This window comes from Brassica napus, chromosome C9 (genome assembly GCF_020379485.1).
Source record: "Brassica napus cultivar Da-Ae chromosome C9, Da-Ae, whole genome shotgun sequence".
Taxonomy (NCBI): Eukaryota; Viridiplantae; Streptophyta; class Magnoliopsida; order Brassicales; family Brassicaceae; genus Brassica; species Brassica napus.
In genome coordinates, this window is record NC_063452.1 from 27,660,794 (window position 1) to 27,688,493 (window position 27,700).

At 35.8% G+C, this 27,700-nt stretch overlaps 3 protein-coding genes and 1 long non-coding RNA gene across 5 annotated transcripts; 1 reads left to right on the plus strand and 3 right to left on the minus strand.

Annotated features, from left to right (window-relative positions):
• Window positions 1-1,125: 1,125 nt before the first annotated feature.
• Window positions 1,126-5,011, minus strand: LOC106379956 (auxin response factor 22-like). Its single transcript, XM_013819802.2, has 13 exons — window positions 3,953-5,011; window positions 3,779-3,867; window positions 3,558-3,653; window positions 3,393-3,449; window positions 3,148-3,304; window positions 3,006-3,077; window positions 2,600-2,762; window positions 2,402-2,515; window positions 2,256-2,327; window positions 2,025-2,164; window positions 1,660-1,955; window positions 1,222-1,406; window positions 1,126-1,150 (listed from the first exon to the last, which is right to left on the minus strand). Exons 1-13 carry the CDS (start codon window positions 3,993-3,995, stop codon window positions 1,126-1,128), a joined length of 1,509 nt encoding a protein of 502 aa, XP_013675256.1. The 5' UTR covers window positions 3,996-5,011.
• A 1,609-nt stretch (window positions 5,012-6,620) lies between these two features.
• LOC106378268 lies at window positions 6,621-13,335 on the plus strand. The gene is made up of 5 exons (XM_013818424.1): window positions 6,621-6,717; window positions 8,738-11,520; window positions 11,578-12,978; window positions 13,092-13,164; window positions 13,247-13,335. Exons 1-5 carry the CDS (start codon window positions 6,621-6,623, stop codon window positions 13,333-13,335), a joined length of 4,443 nt encoding a protein of 1,480 aa, XP_013673878.1.
• A 458-nt stretch (window positions 13,336-13,793) lies between these two features.
• On the minus strand, window positions 13,794-14,933 carry LOC106381583 (NHP2-like protein 1). Its single transcript, XM_013821498.3, has 2 exons — window positions 14,593-14,933; window positions 13,794-14,166 (listed from the first exon to the last, which is right to left on the minus strand). Exons 1-2 carry the CDS (start codon window positions 14,818-14,820, stop codon window positions 14,008-14,010), a joined length of 387 nt encoding a protein of 128 aa, XP_013676952.1. The 5' UTR covers window positions 14,821-14,933; the 3' UTR covers window positions 13,794-14,007.
• Window positions 14,934-25,133: 10,200 nt separating this feature from the next.
• LOC106379569 lies at window positions 25,134-27,364 on the minus strand. 2 transcript variants are annotated; one of them, XR_001276105.3, is made up of 3 exons: window positions 25,867-27,364; window positions 25,724-25,780; window positions 25,134-25,452 (listed from the first exon to the last, which is right to left on the minus strand). It is a non-coding gene; the product is annotated as an uncharacterized LOC106379569 (long non-coding RNA). The 2 variants fall into 2 exon arrangements; XR_001276104.3 differs by having other exon boundaries at window positions 25,694-25,780.
• Window positions 27,365-27,700: the final 336 nt, after the last annotated feature.

Here is a 27,700-nt window from a genome sequence, read left to right on the forward strand (position 1 = left end):
TTATTTTGTTTTTGCATATTTTTGATTACTTGCCATTGACTCTGCAGACTGAACCCTGGAAAAGCTTTGTTTTCTTCACTATTATTTGATTGTGAAAATTTATAATCCTAGAGTTAACTCTGCCTCAACTAGATTAACTTGCTTAATTGTTTGGTATAATGCTAAGTTGTTGATATAGTGAACTATGTGCTATTCTGAGTAGATTTCCATTGCCTGTGATATGTGTTTAGTTTAATCACCTAACTACTAACTCATTTCTTTTTTTTCTTCTTCTTTAGAGCGTGCATACACACAAGGGAACAATTTATAAGCTCGGTGGTGTTCATTACAAAGACTACACTTCTGTTCAATCTGTTCCTCGCTCCCTGAAGCACAATCTGGAAATGTCAATGCACCTTACCGGCTTGGATAACAGCACTAATGGAGTTTGGACGAGAAAAAATATCAAATCTCAAAGGACTATGAGCAACCAAAAAGATGTGTTGTCTTTTCTCTTGGTGGCTTGCGCAAAGAAGACAATCCGAGGGAACAATGAGACCCCAACCCCTTAGCCCATGTTTGGGATTGAGCCTTTGAACAACACTGACTGATGCCATTGAACAACAGGAAGCTGAACCTGAAGATGACTCCAAGTTTCTGAAGATGTGAAAGTAGTTTTGGGAGTAGCATTTCCGATTTTCGTTATATAAGTCATATCCACGGAGTTGATTGGTCATGTTACCTCTAGCAGAGAGTTCTTGAGAAGAGTGATTACACGCCAGTATCAAATGCCAAAACATTCCATAATATATGTAATACCAAAAAGACATACACGCACAATACTAAACAAGTCAACAAAATATTAAAAAGAAGAAAAAAAGACATTTGTTTCATTTAAAACTTCAACCGCTAGACAAGACACCCATCATCAAATACCAAAACACTCCATAATATATTTTTAAGTTACACAAATTTCAAACTCTTTTATTTAATATATAATAAAAACAAGCAACATTTATTTTTTAAAATCAAAACTCTCTCTAATTGTTGTTGACATCTGGTGGTAAGATTGTTGTTGTTAATGTTGGATCACCTTTGGAGAATCTGTTATTTGCTATCCCACATCCTCTTCGAACATATGAATATTTACTTAGCCATATTGCAAAATTTGCTACACAGAAATAAAACTACTCAATAAATTTTGCAACTAATAAGAAAAAATAGAAAATAAAGAAAACTTACGGCCAGGGATCGTCTCCAAGAATCATCATATCTCCATCATCATATATGAAAAACATTTTCCATTGATTGTGCATATGCAACTCGCCTTTGATATCAAAGAGTCTTTCTAGTTCATCGATCAACTGATTGTATCCATCAAATATAGTTAAATCTACAGTCCTTTCTATGACACCTTCCATTTGAACCTGGGCAATAACCATATCAAGAGCATATGAAATTTATAGTAATCTCAGTCTATTGAAAATTATGCAATTTTAATCAAAATCTAATATTAGAATAAAACGTGGATGAAAGCATATATATATATATTAAATTTACCTTATACACAACATAACATTTTACTAAAATATACGTTTTCTAATGTTTTAGTTGTACATAATAAATAGTTTTAAACTTGACTAATAAGTAAAAAAATAAGAAGATGGTGATCTGTCATACCTTAGTACGACTTTTAGCTTGGACATGGTCAACCCTTTCGTCTTCAAAGATTTTAGAAATCTTAAAAAATTTGTATGAGTCAATAGGTTCCACTGGATCCTTTGTTATAGCGGGAACCATTAGATCAACTCCAAACAGTCTGCAGCAAGTAGTTGCGGTTGTGGTTGGCGTTTCTTTCATTGCTTGAACCATTTGCTCATTGTAGATGGTAGGGAATGATAATCTCATGGAAGATTGTATGCTTGACTGTCTAAATTCTTGGCCTTGGGACAAGGTAGGAGCCCACATTTTTGAACCTATACACATCAATAGAATTATAACTAATTCACAAAGAAGTTTTAACTCATTGAGAAATGTTTACATACCAAACTCATGTACTTCGATTTGACTTTTATGTTTTAGATCATCTGACTTGGAAATGTTTGATGAATGTGTTAACAGCTCAATCTCCCATGGAGATACCTTATCAGGTCTTGGAATTGTTGCAGCTTCATCCCATTGCACCAATAAAATAAAGTTATTGGATATTATATATTACTCTTTTTAAAATATATTCTAAAATAATATACGTAAGTGGAACTAATACTATACTTACTTCTAGACTTCGCCATTCTGAATCCTTCCAATGAGTGGAGAAATCTCTCACTCCCACTACTGTTCCATTGTATCTTGTGTAGTAAAATCATTTGTGTAAGTAATCATATTTTGAAAAAATAAAGTAAAATAAATGTTTAAGATTTACCTTATTTCATTTAGATCTTTTCCTTCGAACTTCATCGAAAATTTGGAGCCTATACTAAACTTATTTTTCACTCTATCTACAAATTTATCGAAGTTGACAAAGAATTGGCTCGACCTGATATCATCACATCAGATAAATAAAATTATATTTTCAATAAACTATTTACATAATGTTTAATTAGAGTTAAAAAAAAACTACCTTGTCTTATAGAACACAACGAACATACATTTGTTTCTAATATCATTCAGTGCAGTAGCAACCACACTGTGGTGCATACTCTGTTTTGAAATTAAAGATGTTGGTATGTTGTGTTGCTGATGAGCTGCTTTACTGATACCAACTCGCGATACCCCATTCTCTCCTCTAGAATAGCAAATAGTTAAAATATAAATTTAAGGACCGAAAGAGATCTAAAATGACAAAACAAATATTTTTCCCGAAGGAATACAAAAGAGTCTCCAGCAACCAATTTTTTTCCTTTTGCAAACTCATTCCAATCAGATGTGAAAAGATGTATTTTTGGTGTACCTAGTTGATTGTTTGTAAACAAAATATAGATCAGTAATAAAAACACAAATTTTGAATTGAAATATAGAATGGTCACCTCTTAAAGTGTGTTTAAAACTCCATTCATGACCATGAATATCTTTAGCAATTATCTCTTGACTTGGGGTAGCTGAGACATATCCTAAAAACATTAAATATAAAATGTTATATAAGGATTTACAATATGAGTTAATGTAAGCCCAGGGTAATTACCAACAGGGGAAGACATTCAATGGCATGTCTTTTATACAAAACAAAACCACCATTTGTGTGGGTATCAGAAGCACTTAACACCTTGGTGAAATAGTTAATGTTTTGTATGTTGTTTTCGTTTTTAGGAGTAGGGATTTCAACATCCTGAGAACATAAAATTAATTAAATTACTTAAAAAAAATTGTAAGAAGAGCTAATGTTAAAATTAATAAAATTTTATTTTTCTACTTACAGATATATCATGCAACAAAGAAACTTCTGCATAGGTTTCATTAGTATTGGTCTCTACCTAGGAACATCCATAAAATATACCTTAAAAAATATCAGTTACAGTCTAAGTCATTTTACATCATCCGTATTTTATAAATAAGAAACATATATACTCAAAGAGGCATACCTTAAGGTTGATACTAAATACATTACAACAAATTTTTGAAGGAATATCAAAAATTGCTTTTAGTTGACAAAGTTCGTCGTTCATAGAGGCAACTAGCTGGTAATACAATCAAATTGTTGAGTAAGTCTTACAAATTAAAACATAAGTGAAATGATATAAAAGTTTCAAAGAAGATAAAAAAATATTGCCTGCTTTATATGCCCTTGTGGAAAGTAATATACTTTCTCTCCAATTTCTGGAGTATCAAACAGAGGTCCAGCACATAACTTCCATAATTTACCGTTCAAATAGTTATTGGTTTCATCAATAGCTAGAAACAAAGAAAAAAATATTAGGGATAAATGTTTTTCATCAATCGAAAACGAAACTCGTATCCAAGAATTTCTAACTTAAACCTAAAACTTCATGTTGTGCATGCATGATTTGATCACCAGCCATCAACAATTTTTCCAAACACTTGGTGAGAACTTTGATCTTTATTTATTTTGGTTTGAACTAGTGTGTTTTTCTTAACTTGTAAATATTATATGTAAAAAGTCTATAAATGTGAAAATATTCAAATACTTGGTAAATATATTTATGGATATGAGTTTGACTAATAACTTTTACTTGTTGTCAAAAAGTATCGGGTCAGAGTTGTATCTTTAGAAATATCAAAAGTTCTTTAATATCAATAAATTATGTTTCTAAATATATATAATAATAATGCAATATAGGACATGTGACATTCATGGCCGGCTTAGAGGAAGAGACAATGGGTGCACCACCCCCACGAAATAAGGGGCCCATAAAACAAATTTTAGTTAACCAGGTAATCTATATTATAAAACTGTATAATGGGGGTGTTGAATAAAAGATTCAACAGTTGAATTCTTATAATGAGGGTGTATAAAAATGAAATTTGATGATGTAGATTAATTGGTGTTGAAAAGATTCAACATGTTAAATAAGTAGAAAGTTTGGGCCACTGACGACACATGTCAGTTTCTATAGATTTTTGATATTTTGATATTTTGATATTTTCTTAATTATTTAAAATCAATTAATCTTATTATAAATTAAATAATTTATTTTTATTTCTTATACTATAATTTATCATTTTACACTATATATAAATAGAGACTGGATTTATTTAATTTGGATATAGAAAAAAATAATTATTAATTAATAAAATAGAATGTTGAATTTTATTCAACAAAATCATTATAGTGGATAAAAGTTTAATGTGTGTTAAATGATGGTGTGAAAGAAAGAGAAGATGACATAGAGTGTTAAAAGATGAAGTGGAAGATGTTGAATCTTGACACCATTGTACATAGTCTAATATGAGAATTTTGCTCTCTCCTGAAATTGTCCACCTAAGCATTTTTTTAAGCTGTAGGTCCTACTTTCATCTCTGAGTTTGGTTTGTTTATTTCGTTTGGTTTGATTTAATTTCGGTATATGATTTTGGCCCAATGGCTATGAATGACGTAAGTGCTGCGTTATCTGATATTTTTAACCGATTCCTCTATTCGCTAGCACATTAGTGAACCGTGTTTATTAAAAAAAAATCGAAGCCTATTTAAAGTTTCTATTATTCTGATCCAAACAAACCGTTTAAGCATATCCTTTTCTTCTTCGTTTATGCTCTAGGGTTTCCACACACCATTATTATTTTGAACCATTGTTAAACTTACAACTTTTAAATTTTGCGACCAGAGCTTGATCTTGCGCCTTTCCTCCATTAAATTTACATTACTCTCTTTAAATCAATACCATTAAAAGGGGATCATTCCCATTTTTTACCCTTAATGAAATACTTAAGTTTTCTAATTTTGACCTTACTTTTATCAATACCATTAAAAGGGGATCATTCCCATTTTTTACCCTTAATGAAATACTTAAGTTTTCCAATTTTGACCTTACTTTTATGAACAAATTAAAATTATCATTAATGGCATTATTGTCATTCGAAATTTGGGCTTATCATTAAATTTAAATGGACTTTGATTTGGACGTATTAGTTTCACCGCCACTTTTAAAACAAGAGAATTATATACTTAAATGAAATCTACAATCGGGCTTAAATAATTAACTTCTTTGGGCTTATATAACTACAACAATATACTTAGATAAAACCTAAATTCATGCTTAAGGATTATGATGTTACCTTGATTTACACGTACCTTTGATTTAAGCAAGCGAATATACCCCATTATTAATACCCGTTTATAATCTAAAACGAAGGTACACCCAGGATATTATTCCAAATTTATAATCAGAATATTCTTCTAACTCCACAATATTTGCGATATCAAACTGTTTTGGTAATCTGAGAAGCGTAGCCTATAAACTTTTGATAGCCAAATATGTTAATTAATCAAATGGGTTATGTTTATTTATAATCCATTTCATAGCCTATAAACATTTTTGATAATAACAAATAAATTAAAATCTCCAATAATTTAAAAAGTAATATTAGATATTGAAATTTTCTAACTAAATGATTTTAAGACTTTATCATAAAACTAAAAAAAAATTGGACAGCTTTATATGTCTAAAAATACAACCATTCTTTAACTTATTTACAAACATAAAACGGTTGTGTGAGACATTTTAAAAAACACAATTTCTTCATACTGTACAAACTATAAAGTTTCTTATTCTATATAATCAAATCATATGACTTATATTTAATTTATAGAAATATTCAACTATTCATATATCTACCATTTTTATATAACTAAGTAACAAATAACTGACCCGCATAATTGAAAATTGATCATGTGACATTTTATATAATCAAAATAAAAGATTTATCGATCTATTTGTTGATAAAACAACAAAAATAGAACCCGCGCTTTTTAAGCGCGGGTCAAAAATCTAGTTCTCCAATTAATATCCATAGAACTTTTAATATCCTCCTATCTCTCCATCTCCCCCTCTTTATTCATACCCTCAATAACTCCACCTTTCTTGATGACACCACATATATATAGTTGATGGTAGAGCCATGAGTCGCACATCTCATATCAATCACTAATTTCCTCAACTGGCGCATCCTTTAACCAACACTTGAAAATGACTGCCTCGGATGGTGTAGCTACTTCGACTATCTCCGCCATGGTCGTTCTTCTCATTTCATTGTTGGCGGCTTCCTCTGCTTTTGGGGTTTCTGGTATACAAAAGCTATGACAAGTACTCAAGAAATCACTTTGCGATATTTACAATAACTACATCTCTCTCGATCAATAACCTAGAAGCTCTTTAGAGTTTATAATAAATCTATCAATTAATGGTTTTCTAATGGTTATTTACATTGTTTTAAACAATATAAGAATATTAGGATTATATAGTTTTCGTTTAAAGAATATTATCAGTATATTCCTTAATTAATACCGATTTCTAGCAAATCTTAACATGCTCATAATTTTATTTAAAAATACTTTCCAAAATTTGATGGATATTAAAATCCATGGTCTTAACAACTTCATTATAGATTGATTGATGTCAATATGAATAATAATAATACAGGCCGATTTTAATGTTATAGAAAATAATAAACCAACAAGAAGACGACCATATATATTTAAAGGAATTATATTTGAAATTTCTGGCGGGTTGGATCCACAACCCGTTTAAATTATTTTAAATTTTTTTAAATTCATATATATATATATATATATATTAAAATTTAAAAATATAAAATTAAAATAATATATTATATAAGTTTGAATAATGTATGTCAAAATACCTAAACTTTACATATAGATTGGTTTGGTATGAGTATATGGATAAAAAACAATGATATTTCAAGTATTTTTGGTGTTTTGAGTATTGTTTAGCTAATTTAAACATTTACTTTTGGAAAATTTCAAATATAATACATATTTTGGATACTTTTTATATATTAAATTTAAAATAATTAATATATTTAAGTATATAAATCTATTTCGGATACATTCAGGTATCTGAAATACTTTGGTTCAGATCATATTCGGTTTCGGTTCTCTGAATACAAAATTTTTGAACTCATTCGGATATTTAATCTATTTCGGTTTGGTACTACTTTTCGGATTGGATTTTGTTTGGTTCTTCAAATTTGATTTTTTTTGCCCAGGTCCAAAATAGTCAAACTGAAACCAAATACCGAACGGTTTCTATATCTTACCTTTAAAAAAACAAAAATTGAACCATAACCAAATTTTTTTTTGGATTAAGCCGAAAATACTCCCGCGCTTTTAAAGCGCGGGTCAAAATCTAGTATCCTCTTAAACTAATAACTTTGAATCTGATCAGTCAAACAAAAAAATGTACGTAATATGAGAAAGGTCATCCTGCTATCAAAACGAGCTTCGGCACAGTCACAGGGTAAGAATCATATATAAAAAATCCAGTTGTATAAATACATTTCGAATTATAATATTCTTTGTTTATCCTTATATTCAGATGCTCCATCACGGCAACATTACTTGCGACACACTCGAACAAAAAAAAAGGTACATAATATAAAAACCCTCTAATGAATGAAAAAACAATATTTGCAAAATCCAATACAGTGTAACCTCTACAAATTAACACTCCGTAAAATAATAATCTCTGTAAATTAATAAAAAAAATCGGTCTCAACTTGTGCCGGTTCAAAATTTTACACAAATTGATAAAAAAATTAAGATAATAAATTGTTAGAAAAATCTATGAAAATATATAGTCCAACTAAAATTATAAATTAAAAATTCCTATGTATAGATATTTATATAAATTTAAACCAATCATTATAGTGGTTGTCTTATGTTCACAACAAAATTGCTTTATATATTCTTATCACTTAAGTATATTTTTTTGAGATATTGTAATCTTATATCTCATACCAAATTTAAATTCTATAAAACATATATTATACACACCAAATAACATAATAAATTAAGGCAAATGTAAACAAAATTTAAAAAACAATTAATGTATATACCCTAAGTCATTTTTTTCCCTTATCTTACAATAAATAGATCTTAAAATAATAAAACTAAATAAGGAAACTTTTGTAAAACTAATATATCTATAAATTATTAAAATTTCAAAGTCTAAACATTTTTTATATTTAAAAGTTATTTTATAGTACTTAAAAAATATTAAACGCCGTTAAATATAAAATATTAAACACACTATGTGTTAACAACTTGAATCAAATTTTATTACAGATAAATGCTCCACATCTAAAGCCGAAGATAACCCAATCGTAACATGCACAAAATGTGGTGCATTAATGTGGATTTCGGAAAGCACTGGTACAGACTCCAAAACCGGTGAACCAACATTCACAATTTGCTGTAATCATGGCCAAATAAAGCTTCCTCCGATCAAGCAACCTCCAGCCCTGTTAGAAGAACTTCTTCGGACTAGGTGGTTTCGAGATACCATCCGTGTCTATAATTCTATACTGGCTTTCACCTCCATTGGAATGAAAATGGATTATAGTGTGGTGCATGCGCCCGGTCCTTACACTATACAGATCCAAGGTCAAACCCACCATAGAATAGGCTCGCTTATACCGCGACAAGGCCAACCCCCAGAACATCTCCAGCTTTACATATTTGATACGGGCAACAAAATCAGAAACCGTTTAAATGCGATGGGGCAAACCTCAACAGAAGGTAATCTTGATGAGACAACCTTAGAGCGCCTTATCGAGATGATTGATGAGAATAATTGTTTGGCTAAGATTTTCCGACGGGCACGTGACTACTACGAAAGCAATGGGACAGAGTTTAATATTAAGTTGCTCTCAGATAAAGGGAAAGGAAAAGAATACGATCTTCCGAGTACAGGTGAGGTCGCCGGCCTTATCGTAGGGGATATGTCATCAACAATTGGAGTACGAGATATAGTGGTCCAATTCCAATCTGACACTTTGCAGCAGATATGTGATGATCACCCACTATACATGAGCCTCCAATATCCTCTTCTGTTTCCATATGGTAAGTATGGATTTCACCCCGAGATCCCATTACATCTTGAGACAGGCACCTCGAAAACAAGGCAATTCCTAACCATACGCCAATACTACGCTGCTCAGATACAAACGCGTCTCAACCAAGGGATGACGTTGGTTAAAGGTGGTCGTCTCCTCCATCAATATGTTGTGGACGTTTTTACAGCAATCGAAGAAGATCGGCTAAGGTGGGCGAGGAATAATCAAGATATTTTGAGAGCCGGACTCTACAGTAATGTACTCGATGCTGTTAGCAAGGGTAACACTGATGCTAAAATTATTGGTCAAAGATTCATACTGCGGCCAAGTTTCACCGGTGGGCCCCGATACTTAGTTGAAAAATACCATGATGCGATGGCTATTTGCAGAGAATATGAGAATCCAGATTTGTTTATCACAATGACGGCCAATCCTAACTGGAGAGAGATCAAAGAGCATCTTGAGAGATATGGTGGAAACTCTCCCAATGATAGACCAGACATTGAATGTCGAGTCTTCAAAATGAAGTTAGATCAGCTACTCAAGGATTTTAAAGAAGGGACTTTTTTCAAGCCATACACGGCAGCCCTCCACAGGATAGAGTTTCAAAAAAGAGGGCTCCCTCATGCACATATATTATTGTGGTTTGGAAACTCTTCAAGAACACTAAGTGCAGAGGAAGTAGATGAAATTATTTCAGCCGAGCTCCCAAACAAAGAAGAAGACCCGGAAGCTTACAATTTAGTGACAAAACACATGATCCATGGTCCATGTGGGGTCATTAATCGGAAGTCACCATGTATGGAGAATAATGTGTGCACAAAAAAGTATCCTCGACCGTATAATGACAATACTTCGATTGACATATCAGGGTATCTATTATATCGTCGCCGTCGGAATGAAAATAAGTTTGTGGTGAAGGATGGTGCAATCCTGAACAACACATTTGTCGTACCTCATAACGTTAAGCTCCTGAAGAAGTACGAAGCTCATATTAATGTTGAATGGTGTAATCGTACAAGTGCAGTGAAGTACTTATTCAAGTACATAACAAAGGGTGTTGACAGAGCATCTGTAGTTATTGAAAAAGGGAATGCGGCAACTACCTCTGACACAGTACCTTCTGGGGAACCAAAGGAAAGAGTAATAAAGCAACGGAATAAGATCCAAGACTACATTGATGCTCGGTATTTATCAGCTTGTGAGTCTATGTGGCGTAATTTCGCATTCCACATACATAAAAGAAAGCCATCAGTTGAGAAGCTTATTATTCACTTAGAAGGTGAGCATAATATCACAATTAAATCAATTGATAACCTCGGCCGTGTAATCCACAAGCCAGGTATTGAGAAGACGGTGTTCACTGAATGGATGGTCTTATGCAGAAGGTCAGCGTTTGCACGTACGTTAACTTATGTGCAAATACCTGAATATTTCTTATGGAACAACAGTACCAAAGTCTGGACGGAACGTAAAAAAGGAAAAACCATTGGAAGAATCGTGGCTGTCCATCCATCCGCAAGTGAGCGATACTATCTGAGGATCCTCATAAATAAGATTAAGGGTCCTAGAAGTTATGACGAGCTGAAAACGTTTAACGATGTGAAATACCCTGACTTCAAATCGGTTTGCCACGCACGAGGATATTTGGACAATGATGTTGAATGGCACGAGAGTATGTCAGAGGGTGCTAGAACGGCTTCTCCATTCCAAATCCGCGATATGTTTGTCACATTCCTAAACAATTGCTTCGTTGCCAGCCTTAAAAAGCTATGGGAACACTCATGGAAATCAATGAGCGAGAATATACTTCACAAGAGACAAAGGCTCTTAGGTCACACAAATCTTGAACTGGATGAAGAAACCCTTGAGCAATACACGTTAATCGAAGTGAAAAAGTTGATGCACATGCATGACCGCTCATTAAGTGTTATTAAAGAGATGCCAAAGATCAAACCTGTTTTGCTAAAAGAATTGGGGAACAGTTTGTGGAACCAAGAAATGGATTACGATGTTGCCGAGTAAACACTAAGACATGACACCCAGTATAACCTACTTAATGTTGAACAGCGTGCGATCTACGAATCAGTCTTAGACTCTGTTGATAGAAAGGATGGCAAACTATTCTTTGTATATGGCGCATGGAGCACAGGAAAAACATTCCTATACAAAACCATTATATCCAGACTTCGCTCAAGGAAACAAATCGTTCTGCCGATTGCTTCTTCAGGAATAGCCGCATTACTACTACCTAACGGGAGAACCGCTCATTCTCGATTTAATATTCCGTTGAAGCTCTCCGAAGAGAAGCTCTGCAACATCAAACCAGGTACAATGCTGGCTGAACTTATTGAGAAAACGGACCTCATAATTTGGGATGAGGCACCTATGACACACAAGCATGCTTTCGAAGCACTTGACAAAACTTTGAAGGACATAATGTCTATGAAAAATCCACCAGCAAAAGATCAAAATTTTGGCGGCAAGATAGTTTTGTTAGGTGGTGATTTTAGACAGATCTTACCAGTAATTTCACAAGGTAGTAGAGCAGATAATGTCTTAGCTTCGATAAGTCATTCATATCTATGGAATAGCTGCCACAAGTTCTCTTTAAAAACAAATATGCGAGTCAAACAGGACGAGAAAGAGTTCTCTGAGTGGCTTCTCAAAGTCGGGGAAGGTCGTCAAGAATCAGTACAAGAAGATGAGGATAATGGCTACCATGAACAAATGATAATCGTCGACAACTCATTGGTCCAAGAGACTAAGGATGAATCATTAAAACAAGTTGTCGATGCTGCATATGGTGATGTCAACAAAATAAAGCCCTCCGAAGGTTCCTACACTGATAAAGCTATACTCACACCCCGAAATGATACCGTCGATGAAATCAATGCATATACAATCTCCAAAACCGACGGGGAGTCAAGAGACTACTACAGCTACGATAGCTTCGAGGTTTCGGATACTCAGTCTGACCAAAATGATACATTATACGCGATTGAGTATCTCAATTCCATGGAATTTCCAGGATTTCCTTCTCATAAACTCACTCTCAAAGTTGGGGCCCCAATTATGTATCTGCGAAACGTAAACAAAAAAAAAGGTTTATGCAACGGTACCCGTTTAATCTTAACCCACATAGGCGAAAGAATGCTTAAGGCAGACATAATCACTGGGTCACACATTGGAGACGAAGTTTTAATCCCAAGAATTGTTCTCTTGCATGATGAAACAAAGCTGCCGTTCACTTTGCGTCGACGACAATTCCCTATCAGATTGTGTTATGCAATGACAATCAACAAAAGCCAAGGGCAAAGTTTAAAAGAGGTTATCCTATATCTACCTAGACATGTCTTCGCACATGGTCAACTGTACGTGGCTCTCTCACGTGTGACGAGCAAAGCAGGATTAAAAATCATCAAAAGCGGAGATTCACACCCACGAAAGGTGAAGAACATAGTCTACAAAGTAATCTTCAACCGCCTTCATTCCCATGGGAGTAAGTAAAATTTTAAATTCAGAATCTAATTGAATATTTTTATGATTATCTATTTAATAATTCACATTTACTTATTATGCAGTATTCTAGCTATCAACCGAAAGGAATCAAAGTTAACGCTCCTTCCCTGATGATGGATATCTCATTATTTCCAAGTATGTCTACCTATTCTATTAATTGAATAAATTGATTCATATTACTAAGTTATGTTCACTGATTTATTCGAAATAATTTCAGGTTCTCCAACTCAAAAAATCCCAAGACATCTACACGTCCTCTTCGTCGAAAAGTTCAACCAACTTATTTATGATTTCCGCTTGTTTTAAGATTTTTACATCTGTTCTCAATAATGATAATGATTTTCCTCTGCGTCTAAACGTGGTTTATAATATAATTTAATTTTAAAACTGATCTACCGTACTCTGGACAACCAAAAAAGTTTGACAAATCAAAACAAAAAATAGCTCAATCATCGTCATACAAAAAATAGCCCAATCATCGTCATTTACCCGTTGGAATTTTAATATATATAATCTAACTCCAAATTATCGTAGATTATCATCTAAAATCAAAATATTTAAAAGCATAACAACGACTAGTCTTAATAAAAGTATTAATATTGAGCTTGTAAAATGGTCTTCAAAATATTTAACCAATTAATGATGCTCACTTTTATTCTGACACTGTTTTGAACTTTCCACACCTTTGGTTGAAAAACATTTGTGGAAGCATATATATAAAATCTCCCATGGTGCTCCAAGAAAAGACCAAAATACCAAACTGATGAACCAAATCTAAGACACTCGATTCATAAATCATTGTTGTTCAAAACTACATTCGCACCAACACAAACATGAAATAAAAGCATTACAAACTTCAAAAACAGATACGGTTTCGTTTCATCATAAGCTAAAACTCGCACAAACACACTTCAGTCAAAGCCTTATTCCATAAAATGGAGAAAAAGACCCATCATTCATAACTCCACCAACAAATCCTTAGATGAGGAGCTTCTCAATAGCATCCTTAAGCTGCTGAATCTGAGATTTCAACTGGCTAGCCTCGTTTGATGTAACCGAACAAGCAATCACGGGTCTTGTCACACCACATGCTCTTCCAAGTGCTTGTTTCGATGGCACAAACACATACGGCACATTCTGCAACCATTCAAAGGTAGAGACAGAACAACTGTTAAGATACAGATCAGAATGTTGGTACAAAAGATTATTGAAAAAAACTTAAAAGATAAGCATATGCAACCTGTTTCAACTAGACAAAAACAACAAGAACAATATGCTTCAAATGTGAATCACAGTCTTTGGTCTCATGTCAGTCCAATATTCATGAATCAATGCATACAAACTAGTGTTATGTAATAAAACAATATATACAAGATTCAACAGCACTGACTAAACACATCACTTAAGGTCTGTTATTGGAGCAACAAATGAGCTTCTCAATGCTAATCAATCAGTCAAAGTCTTTACTACATTAAAATTCATGTCTAAGAAGCCAACCAATCAAATGCATACACGTCCATCAAGATTTGTAAGGTAAAAGAAAGGATAAGAAGAAGCCAATACCTTGTCTTCAGCGAGAAGAGGAAGATGAAGAAGGATCTCGAGAGGCTCGGCATCAGCAGCCATAACAACGAACTCAGAGATACCACGGTTCAATGTCTTGGTAGCTTCATTAGCTCCTTTCTTGAGCTGTTTGTAGTTCGTAGCTTGCTGGACAAGATCGAGGATTGTTATCGCTAGCTGAGAATCAGCTAACGGGTAGGCCTTAGGGTTAACTGCTTCAACCGTCATCTTTTGCCGCTGAGTTCTAAGAGAAGAGATGAGAGGAAGCAGCTAGGGTTTTGGTTTTTGTTAGGAAGAGACGATGATTTGGGGTTTTACAAAGGGAACCCTAGTGGTGCCCCTGGATGGGTTTAGGAAATAGAGAGGAAAAAAAAATATTTCAAACGATTTAAGCCCAGCCCAATTGAGTTAATTAGGCTGCGTAGAATTGGAAAACAAAAGAAATAAACTGGATTCAACCAGAACCTTACTGAACTAACCAAAAAATTATCATAATTTGGGATAAAACCAAATCATATCCAAACAAAAACTAAGATAGATACTCGGGTATATTCAAAATTTTCTAATTTTAGATCGTATTTGGTTCCAAAAGAAGAAAAATGATCAAAATAAATGTTGTTAAAGAGATAAATGTTGTTAAAAAGAAAAATGATCAAAATAAATTTTCTCGAATTTTCGTTCGAAATTTTATTTTGAAATCCAGAAATTCTTTTTGAAACTATTTTAAAAATTATTATTTTAAATCTTAGTTATTATTATTTTTTAAACCATATCCATCAAATCCAGATCCTAAATTTCTAAGTTTATATTAGTTAATCTTAAAAGTATATGTGTAATTCACCTATTTAGTGAAACTTATTTTAGTTATTTTGATACTTATGTGTTGTATTTGTGATAAAAAAAATTGATATTGATATCCTAAAGTATTTCTCTTTATTAAACTATATATTGAATCTATAGGATACATGTGATCATTTTATAACATTAAATATGCCATATTTCACAAACGTAAAATACATTTCCTTACAAATAATACTAAAAATGTATATTTTTGTGAGTTTAAATACGTCAATATAATTTGAGAATTTTATTGGAACAATTAAGAGGTTGATTGTTTGTTAGATTTTATGTTAGTTTTTGATTTTCCAAAAACCACTTTTTACCCAATCATGATTTTGTCGAGAACAAAACTTAGGTTCACTCTTAGGCTGAACTTTTAAATTCACCACACCTCTTATCACCAATCAAAGTGTCAACTAAATTAATAATAAAAATATTGATTTAAAAAAAAATTAAAATAGTAGAAAAAATAATAACACCAATTTTAACGACGCTAACACCACTAACAAAATCCTAAATCCTAAATTCTAAACAATAAATCTAAACCCTAACCCCTAAACTCAAATCCTAAACTCAAACTCTAGACCCTAAATCCAAATCCTAGACTCTAAACCCAAACTGTAAACCGTAAACCTAAACCCTAGACCCTAAACGCAAACCCTAGACTCTAAACCCTTAAACCTTAAAAGAACAACATCAACATTAACCCAAAACTTTAGGGTATTGGGTTTGGGTTTAGGATCCAAGGTTTGGGTTTAGGGTATAGGGTTTGGTTTTAGAGTTTAGGGTTTCGGTTTAAGATTTAGAATCTAAGGTTTGGATTTAGGGTTTAGGTTTTAGGGTTTAAATTTAAGGTTTAGAGTTTAGGATTTAGGGTTTAGCTAACAGCGTTAATGTCGTTAAAACTGACGTTATTATTTTTTTTCTATTATTTTAAATTTTTTTGTAAAAAATAATATTTTTTATTACTTATATATATGGCAATTTAATTGGTGATAAGAAGTGCCGTGAATTTAAAGAGAAGTTTTGTTCATTAATAAAACGATCAGTGATTTTGCAATACATGAAAGAAAAAAAATATAAAGTCGACAAGACAGGGCGAATTTATTATCTTTGAAACCATACATGATAATTGTACCTACAAAAATCTGCTTAATATATATAAGGAAAACAACTGAAACATACTTCTAATAAAAAGATAGATATGTCTTAATATAGTACTCGAGTATATATATTTGCATGATGTTGTCCATATAAGCTATGAATTGCCTGTTTGGATTTCTAAGACGTTTGAACTTATATAAAACTAGTGGCGTTTCCGCGCTTCGCGCGGGATGTTTGGTATTTGTTAAGCCTAATATTTTGTATTTGTTATAGAATATAAGTATTCATGTATATTTTTTTTTTTGTTTCAGACGTGTGATCTCACTATTTGAGTTCAAGTATTATCTATAACTGCAAGTGATTGTTTATTTGCTATATTTAGTTGGCTTTTTGTGATTATATACTTGTTATGGGATAATACTGTTGTTGTTTATTTGATGAACTATCATTTGGATTAAAGAATGTCCAATGGTGGTAGTTTGACCGGGAAGTTTATATATTTTACCTAATATTGATCAACTATATATATGCATATCAAGGGGAAAAAAGGGGAACTCCATCTAGTTGACACACGTTAACGTGAAATAGAAAAATAGTGGAAGTGGAATATATTTGTACAGTCCGTGATATTTCGAGGGTAGCCTTAGGTGTGAACAAAGGGGAAATCGTGTGTTTTATTTCTTAATCAAAGTGTTCCCTTATATAGGGATTACAAGAAATGGAAAGAGTACAAATTCTTATCCTAAAGGAAATATGAAATCTACTTAAAGATAAACATGAAGAGAAAAGGAAATCATCCTATACTATAGTCGGCCTAATCTTTAGCCGCCTCTCTCTCCTATTTGGTCGCGGTCTTGGACTTGGGCCTGGACGCGGTCCGTTCTTCCTTGATATGGTTACTAGCAATCCACATTGTTCATAACACTCCCCTTTGGATGCTATAACCACATGGGCTCGTATCATGCACGATGTTGCCTCGTTAAAACCTCTCTAGGAAAACCAAAAACCCAAGGTGGGAAAAATGGAAACCGTAGACAGGAAAAAGAGTACAACGCATGACACTCCCCCTGATGAAGGTATCACAAGAGATCCTTCAGCCGGCGCATCCCTATCTGATGAACCAGCTTTCTGAACGTTGAGGTTGACAGAGACTTGGTGAAGAGGTCGGCTGAGTTGTCACTGGATCGAACTTGAACTACTTGAACCTCCTTTGCCTTCTGCAAGTCGTGGGTGAAGAAGAACTTGGGCAGGATGTGCTTTGTCCTGTTTCCCTTGATGTATCCTTCCTTGAGCTGAGCAATGCACGTTGCATTGTCCTCGTAGATGATCATTGGCTCCTCCTTCTCTTGTCCCACGGCCAGACCACTCTCTCTTAAGACATGGCTGGTCATGTTCCTCAACCAAACAAGCTCACGGCTTGCTTCTTACATGGCTATGATCTCGGCGTGATTAGATGATATGGCTACTAAGGATTGCTTTGTTGAACGCCAGCATATTGCGGCTCCACTATGTGTAAACACATATCCTGTTTGAGATCTAGCCTGGTGTGGGTCAGATAAGTACCCAGCATCTGCATATCCGACCATGTTCTCTCCTGGCCGGTTGGTGTAGAACAAACCAAGATCCTTTGTTCCTTGCAGATACCTGAACAGATGTTTCACTCCGTTCCAGTGCTTTAAGGTCAGACATGAACCAAATCTAGATAGTAAGCTCACGGCAAAGCTTATGTCCGGTCTAGTATGACTAGCCAAGTACATTAAGGCCCCAATGGCACTTAGGTAAGGCACCTCCGATCCGAGTGCTTCCTCGTTCAGTTTCTTAGGTCCGAATGGATCCTTCTCAATGTCTAAGGACCTCACGACCATAGGACACGGTAAGGGATGAGCTTTGTCCATATTAAATTGCTTGAGTATCTTTTCTGTATAAGTTTCTTGGTGCACAAGGATGCCATTCTCTTTATACTCAAACTGTAATCCCAAACAGAACTTAGTTTTCCCTAAGTCTTTCATCTCGAATTCTTTCTTTAGACATTCGATGGTTTGGGAAATCTCTCCACGGGTTCCTATTATATTCAGGTCGTCCACATAAACTGACATTATAACATAGCCCTTGCTGTCGAATTTCTTTATGAATATACGTGGACTTATTGGATCATTCTTATAACCCTCTTTCACTAGGTACTCGGATAATCGGTTGTACCACATTCGACCTGATTGCTTTAAACCATATAAGGCTTTATTCAACTTAATGCAATGTTGTTCTCGAGAACCTTTCTTATCTTTGAGCTCAATACCCTCTGGAACTCTCATATGTATTTCATTATCCAGTGGACCGTATAAGTATGCAGTTACTACATCCATTAGGCGTAAATCAATGTTTTCTTTCACGGCCAGACTGATTAGATATCTTAATGTAGTCGCATCCACCACAGGGGAGTAAGTCTCCTCATAGTCTATTCCTGGTCTTTGTGAGAATCCTTGTGCTACAAGCCGTGCTTTGTATCTCACTACTTCTCCTTTCTCGTTTCTCTTCCTTACAAAGACCCATTTATATCCCACTGGTTTGACATCTCTTGGTGTCAAGATTATATGGCCAAAAACGCCTGTCTTTCTCAATGATTCTAACTCCACGTTTATAGCTTCTTTCCATTTGATCCAATCTGATCTTAGTATGCATTCTTGTATGGACGTGGGTTCTAGATCCTCATCTTTATCCATGATCTCAAGTGCTACCTTGTATGCAAATAAATCATCAACGTTGATATCTTTTCTGTTCCATTGTTTTCCAGACATTACATGGTCAATAGAGATCTCTTGATTGTCCGGCTCTTGTGTCCCGTGAAGCCCAGCGTCCCGGACCTCACTTTGAGGAACGGCCGGATCATCGGGTGTGGCCGGTACACTTGGCTCAACCGTCATGGTCGGCTCGACCGGTCCATCTATGTCCTGGACGGTTTCCTTGATGCTCTCGGATCCAACACCTTTCTTGGATTTCCGAGGCTGTTTGTCTTTGGAACCAATTGGTGTACCACGTTTTAAGCGTTGCTTAGACTCTGTAGCCACTTGACATTGTCCATCTTGGACGTCTAATCTTATAGGTGCATTACAAGCTGGGATGTGTGATATTGTTACTCTATTTGGGTTAGCAAATGTATCTGGCAGTCTATTAGCTAGCTCTTGAAGATGTATAATCTTTTGGACTTCTAAATCACAATCTTTAGTCCGAGGATTTTTCCAAGATGTTGATGGTCTAAACCATTCCAAATCTTTTGTTATCAACCGGCTGTTATCTCCCCCTAAGGACGGATATGTTGACTCATCAAACTGTGAGTCTTCGTATCTGGCCTTAAACAAATCACCGGTTGTTGGCTCAAGATACTTTATAATGCTTGAAGATTCATATCCTACGTATATTCCCATCCTCCTCTGTGGTCCCATCTTAGTTCTCTGTGGTGGAGCAATTGGAACGTAGACGGCACATCCGAATGTTTTGATGTGGGCCACGTCTGGCTCATGACCCGTAAGTAGTTGGGATGGTGAATATCTATGCTCACTAGATGGCCTGATGCGAATCAGTTCCGTTGCATGTAAAACCGCATGTCCCCATGCTGATACCGGAAGTTGAGACTTCATTAGCAATGGTCGGGCTATCAGCTGGATACGTTTAATGAAGGATTTGGCCAAGCCATTCTGTGTATGGACATGTGCCACGGAGTGTTCTACTCTTACCCCAATGGACATACAGTATTCATTAAACGCTTGGGACGTAAACTCACCAGCATTGTCTAGACGTATAGTCTTAAGAGGAAAATCTGGAAAGTGTGCTCTTAGTCTTATCATCTGAGCAAGCAGCCGTGCAAAGGCTAGATTCCAAGTGGATAGTAGACATACATGCGACCATCTGGTCGATGCATCAATGAGGACCATGAAATATCTAAACGTCCCACAAGGTGGGTGTATTGGTCCACATATGTCTCCTTGGATTCTTTCCAGAAATTTTAAGGTTTATTTATTAACCTTGGCTGGTGATGGCCTAGTTATGAGTTTCCCTTGTGCACATGCTGCACATGTGAGATTTCGTGGGATCACTCCTTTAAACGTGTGCCCTTGTGAATTCATCATCAATTTTCGCATCATTCCTGTTCCGGGATGGCCAAGCCGATTATGCCATAAAGTGAATAGCTCGGAGGCATTTGCCTCGATCATACTGATCCTTGCATAGTATAGACCAGTAGACATTGCGGGCATAGTCTCTAGGATCTTTTTATTGCCTTTGATGATCGAAGTTATGTTAAGGAATTCTTTGTTTCCTTCTTCCCATGTTTCAAGATGGAAACCATTCAATCTTATATCTTTGAAACTCAATAAGCTTCTTCTAGAGCTTGGGGAATACAAGGCGGTTTTGATCTCTAGGTGAGTGCCCTTGGGCATCAACACATAGGCTTGGCCGTGACCTTCAATCAGGCTAGCCTCACCCGCAATGGTATGTACCTTTGCACTTTGCATTGTGAGATTCATGAAGTACCTTTTGTCTCTAAGTATTGTATGACTTGTGCCACTATCCACCACAAGTATACTCATCTCATCACTCATTCTATAAATAAAATTTTCTAAACTTTAGAGACTTCATAAGATCTTTAAAACTCTTATTATTATAAATGTCACTACATAAAATAAAAAAAACACCAAATCAATGACATAAAGCAATAAGACAATGTGATTCGAAAAACTAGTCCTTTAGACAATCAGATGTCTCAAAATCCATTAGGTCATCTTTGTTATCTTTGTCGGATTCATTGTCAGCATCATATCCATATCCTTTGTCATCATGACCGTTTTCTTGGATCATGTTTGCCTCCGGGTTCTTGTTCTTGAGGCTCTCTTGGTAGAGGTCGCACAAGTGTTTCGGAGTTCTGCAGTTCTTGGCCCAATGGTTGTCCATCCCGCATCTGTGACATAATGACTTGGACGTGTAAGATGGTTTGGATATGCCACCTCGTCCACGGCCATAACTGCCTCGACCCCGACCGTAATTGGAACCACGACCACGGTTATTGTGGTTTCCTTTTCGGCCGGTTGAGTAGTTGTCTCGACCGTTATGATTGTCACGCCTACGCCCCTTGTACCCACCACGGCTATTGCCGTATGGTTTCCTGTTGTCTTGGGTGTAGTAGGTCTCTTTGGGATCTTTCTTTTCAACCTCATGGGCTTCGGGTAATGGTGTTGTTCCGGCCGGTCTGGCTCCACTATTCTTCATAAGGAGCTCATTGTTTGCCTCGGCCAAGAGTAGACATGAGATCAGATCAGTATATGTGACAAAACCTTTTGTTCTATATTGTTGTTGCAACACAGAATTCGACTGATTGAAAGTCGTATAGGTCTTTTCAAGCATCATCACATCGGATACTTCTTCACCACAAAGCCTTAGTATTGAAACTATCTTGAACAAGGCTGAATTGTATTCATCCACCAACTTATAGTCCATGAATCTAAGATGCATCCAGTCGTGCCTTGCCTTTGGAAGCAACACCATCTTTTGGTGATCATATCTATGCTTTAAAGCATTCCAAAGATCCAGTGGATTTTCAATTGTCATGTACTGATCTTTAAGACCTTCAATGAGATGATGGCGCATAAAGCTTATGGCCCTGTATCTATTCTTTTCATTCTCATTGTTGTCCTCGGTGATAGTATCACCGAGTCCCTTGGACTTTAGACTAATCCTTGTATCTAGCGCCCACTGCAAGTAATTGTCTCCGGAGAGATTAAGGGCTGCATAGTCTCTGTTTGCTATTTTCGACATCTAATTCACATTATCATATAAATTTTAGGTTCATAATGTGATCACGTGGCCGCAGGATATAAGCAAGCTCGGCCACAACACCTCTTACGCATTTATGATATTCAAAACAATACTAATCGACCATGGTGCTATCAATCATGAGCCACACGGCTATATAGGTTTACTAATGCAATCAATCTAAATTCGTGTGATCTATATGCTGGTCGATCTTTGTTTTAATCAGTTATGAATGCAATACCATGTTCGGATTCATGTAAAGCAATTAAACTTTTCCTTATAATGCCTAGGGTTTTCAATCTTTTAAATTCTATCAATTTATGTTAAAAGTTTCAAGGCCTTAAGTATTTGTATACTTAGTTAGATAATTTCAAACAATCTAATCAATCCTAAACCTCAAATCAAGCAAGAAAACAAACAAGCAAGATCAATCTTAAAATCGGATTCTAGCTTCTTTTAGGGTTTAGGGTTTTCGATTTCTTTCATTAGGGTTTGTCATGTTTCAGTTTTAATCAATCAACATGCAATCATATTCTAATTGGAATCGCATATCTTTCTAGTTTTAAGACTTGTCGATTTTAATCTTATGGTTTCTTTTAGGGTTTTATCAAGAACATAGTTTCCATAATGATGGATTAGGGTTTCTGATTAATCTAGGTTCTCAGATTATGTTCATACCTTTGTTTCGTAGGGGATTTGGAACCGGACCACCTGAGAATGGATGAAACTTCGAGCTGAGAAGAATGGACGCTTGCTGCCTCCTATCGGGTCGCGGATGGAGTCGATCGCGGGCTGGAGGCGTCTCGGCTGCGAGCTGCGCGGAGATCGGGTCGTCTCGGGTCGATCGCGGGTTTCGGGTTTGATCGCGAGCTGGATGGCGGTTCTTCTGAGCTGGAACGTGATCTGAGAACTTTGGGATTCAAGAGGGATCTTCTGAGTTCTTGGATGAACTAAGAACAAGATTAGGGTTTAGGTTTTGAGTCGCCGGTTTAGGGTTTTAGGTTTCGATTTTGGTCTCAGGGATTTAGAGGCTATCGTGCTGATAACGTGTTGTGAACAAAGGGGAAATCATGTGTTTTATTTCTTAATCAAAGTGTTCCCTTATATAGGGATTACAAGGAATGGAAAGATTACAAATCCTTATCCTAAAGGAAATAGGAAATCTACTTAAAGATAAACATGAAGAGAAAAGGAAATCATCCTATACTATAGTCGGCCTAATCTTTAGCCGCCTCTCTCTCCTATTTGGTCGTGGTCTTGGACTTGGGCCTGGACGCGGTCCGTTCTTCCTTGATATGGTTACTAGCAATCCACATTGTTCAAGGTGGATGTTTTATGAGAAAAGGTTGTAGGCTTTGTGGTTACTGTCTGATTATTTTTTTTGTTGCGTGGGCTTCCGGAATTTTTTATTTGGTTATTTTGTGTGGGGTAAAGAAATACTTGTGGGCCGTCGGCCGGGGGGGGGGGGGGGTGCTCTTGGCCAATTTGTTCACACGTATCGGCCTTTATCTTTTAACTTGCAGGTCAAGCTTTATTAAGTTAAAAAAATTTCACGTGTGAAGAGTATGGTTTGTGGTGGCTATAACTTAAAAGTCAATATTTTCTTTGTTTCTATAAAATAAGATTAATAGTTTCATATTACTGGTGACAAACATGTATAACTTCTCATCGGCGCGTGAGGATCTCCATTTTTGGTTTGGCGTGTTCCATAGAATAAGATTTAAGAGTTTCATATTGCTGGTCACATACATGTACAACTCCTCATCGGCAGGTGAGGATCTCCGGTTTTGGTTTGGCGTGTGGAGATGTATGGTGCTCTGGGGTCGTCAGCTCCGTTCATCCTCTCCGTTCCTTGCCTCCTCCGTTCTATGGCTCTGGCGTATAGTGAACTCAAACCGAACTTGTGCGGGTATTGGTTTGTGTCCTTCACGGGTTTGTTTTATTTTGTTTGCGGCTCCGATCTATCACCAGTTTCTTCTATCGTAGTGTTAAATGGATCACTCTCTAGTTCTTAAAAATGAAGTTTGTGTGTGGTCGGATCCTCGCTAGTCTTCGAAGCTCCTTACCTCTTTTCCGTGGTGGCTTGCTTTGTTGTTAATTTTTGCAGAAGTCAGTGTATGAGGCACCAATTTTTCTTTACTCCTGTCATGTGGTGTCTTTCTCTGTGGGCATAAGAAGTTTGAATCGTTCACTGCGTTTCTTAAGTATTTCAACCGTGTCCAAGTGTCGGTCTCCTTGTCCTTTCTTGCTTCCATTTTTTGTCTTGCAAGCTCATGGCCACTCTTCTCTTCAGTTACATCCCGGTTTTTGCCAATAGAGGCAGTGACTGCATAATCTATCATAACGTGTGGCCTTTCGCCAGCAAAATATTTCCTTGAAAGTGAGTGAAGTTCCTATTAGTCTGTAATTTGCTTCAGTCTATTGAATTAGAGTGAGAGTAAGGGAGAGAAAGAAGAGCAAGGCTTGTGTTTGTGATGGATGTTTGAGACTTTAGATGTAAATATTTATCATACTTGGCACAGTTTTTTTTTTTCTTAATCCAGACTCGGTTTTCTCTCAATTTGTATGTGGCTAAAAGCAATTGGGTTTATGTTTTTTTACTTCTAAAGTCTCAATTATGTCTCCGATTTTCTCACTAATCTATTGAATTGAGATGAATCTGATACAAACAAATACTTGTGACATGAACAAAACCTAGTAACAAAATACCTAGGTTGCATTTCAAAAATCGACGTCTGAAAATTCTTTATGGGAAAAAAGCTAATGAGAAGACTAGTTTAACACCCAAACACCTCAAATCAATGTAAATTGTTCCCCTTCCTTGAGTGTTTTTCTTGTCTGAGAATAACAAAACTTGGCTTCAGTCATGACTACAAATTTTAAGAACTAATTGATTTTCAGACTCCAGCCTAACAAAAGGATAAATTTCAATATACCACATGTTCTTTTGATTAGAAAGAAAATTAAAGAAAATATGCAATATCATTCGGTCAACAAAGCAACCTCTTTTCCCTTTTTTTTTGAACAACCTCAACCTCTTTTCCCTAAGCCACGACGTATGTATCCTTCTCTTCCCGACTTCCTCAAACCTCTCTCATGTTCCATATACTCTGCCAACTGGTAACAAATTTTTTTCAAGAGTTTGCATATGTTTCCAATCATATGTTGTTATCTTATCTACATATATTTCAAAAAATAACAAACTTTTCAAGTTGTGATTTGTTTTTTCATGTATTTGCAAATAGAAACGTAATATCTTGTTGTTTTTTAAAACAAACAAAGGCTATATACATCTTGAATTTCATCATGATGATTCCTAGATTTGTCAAATCGATAAAAGTAATTGAATGAATCTCACAAATCATTCATCCAGAAATAAGGACAGTACTGTGGATTGAGTAGCTCCTTGGCCCTCTTCCGTTGATGTTCTTGTTAGACAGGGAACCTAAACCGCAAAACAAAAATCTTAGAACCATGTATTCGTTTGTCAAGTCTGAAGCAAAGAAAACATTGCTGCTAACTAATCAGTACCTTGTCGCTGGAAGAAATTATTCAGTGGAATTGAATATTGAGAAGGTAACTTGTCGGATTACAGAGTTGTTTCCATACTTGTGTCTAACTCAAAATGAATTAGCATGCACAGTTTTAAGTACTTCCCAAAATCTATAATCCTAAAGATTACCTTCGTCAGAGACCATCAATGTGTGGAATTGGAAAGCTTACGGGTGAGAGGATCGAAGAGATGAATCTCACGGGATAGGAAATACCTTTATATATAGTCGAAGATTCAGAGAAAGGAAATAAAGGAAGATGCATTCAATGATAGATTGTGAGAGGAGTTGGAGCAATTGTTAAAAGTGCGTTAAAGACGACCTTTGGATTCAGCCTAGTCCCGTTACGTCTCTAGAAGAATAAGAAGGTATTCAACGGCGAGAAGACGTAATTGAAACGGCGGACTGTCCTAGACGAATAATATCTAGCTATACACGGCCCCTTTTGAATTGAATAAAGGCCCATACCAAATATCGAGTCCATGAACATAATAATACATCAAAAACAAAATTCCGTACTTCGTCCCTCATGACACACACGTGGCGATAAAAAGCCCCCTTCTCCCTGCTGAGCTGGACATGCTAAGGAGAGAGCAAAGCCTCCTTTATTTATATAGATTATTGACAAAAAAGCAATCAAAATCGCAATAACTAAAAAAATGCCAACAAGCATATGAAATTGAAATAGTTTGAAATAAATGATTTTAAGTATGAAGGGGGTGCGAAAATATCTCTAATAACTATATTATTTTCTTCTAAAAAAACAATGACAACAAAAACAACTACAATAAAAAAGCATTTTTTTCTCTCTAACCAAGTGACAACAAAAACGACCAACAAAACAAATCCAGCTCGAACTCCGGCGTCCGACCTTCGTTTTTGCTAACGTCAGAGGCAAATTCTGTCAATTTTCCTCTTTGCTATTTTGCTCGGTCTCTCCCTCTCTCCTGATATACTTTTGAAACTGGGCTAGGGTTTGCTACATGGTTGAGATTCACTCACAAGGAGATCTTTTCCGGTCGTGATGCTCTCTCTAGTATCACAGTGAGGTTTAAAAGCAGTTACCGGCGTTAAGAGTAAGCTTTTAGGGTTTAACGCTGTCTTCTATTTTCCGGTTTAGGCTTCCGCTTTCTCAAATTCGTTGCACGAGGCGATGGAGATGAGGAACGGTTCACGGATATGGATGTGATGTGTCACGAATGTCCTTGATTTGGTGTTGTCATTTTAATTTAGGGGGTTGGAACTCTGTCCATCTTTGGTGTCTTGGGTTTGCGGCTCCCTCCATCTCAAAAAAAAAGTGAGCTTCAGTTAGTCTCATTACTACGAAGGCACGAAAATGTAGATTACATTTTGTCTCGGTTAAGTAAGATGTGGGTAGTGACATTTTTGGACCTTAAAGTGAATCGAACAATGTCAATTTAAAAAGGTTTAATAAACTGAAAATTAAGATCAAAAACCATTTAGGAGGGGTCCTCTCTCTCTCTCTCTCTCTCTCTCTCTCTCTCTCTCTCTCTCTCTCTCTCTCTCTCTCTCTCTCTCTCTCTCTCTCTCTCTCTCTTTCATATCTTTCAGAGAGAGAGGCTCATCACTGGCGGTAGTCCTCCGGTGTCGGCCCCGTGGCCGTGTCGGTCTCTGGCGGTCGATGGTTTACTTAACATCAACGTCGGTTCTGTCTCTGGCGACCGGTGGTTTCCTCAACATCGATGTCACTGTCTCTTGGCTATGGTATGCGGTGGTCACTCAACACCTTCCTACCGGCACTTGGCTCTAGCTATCGTCATCCTTTTCCTTCTGAGATAAGCGGCTAGGTGTTC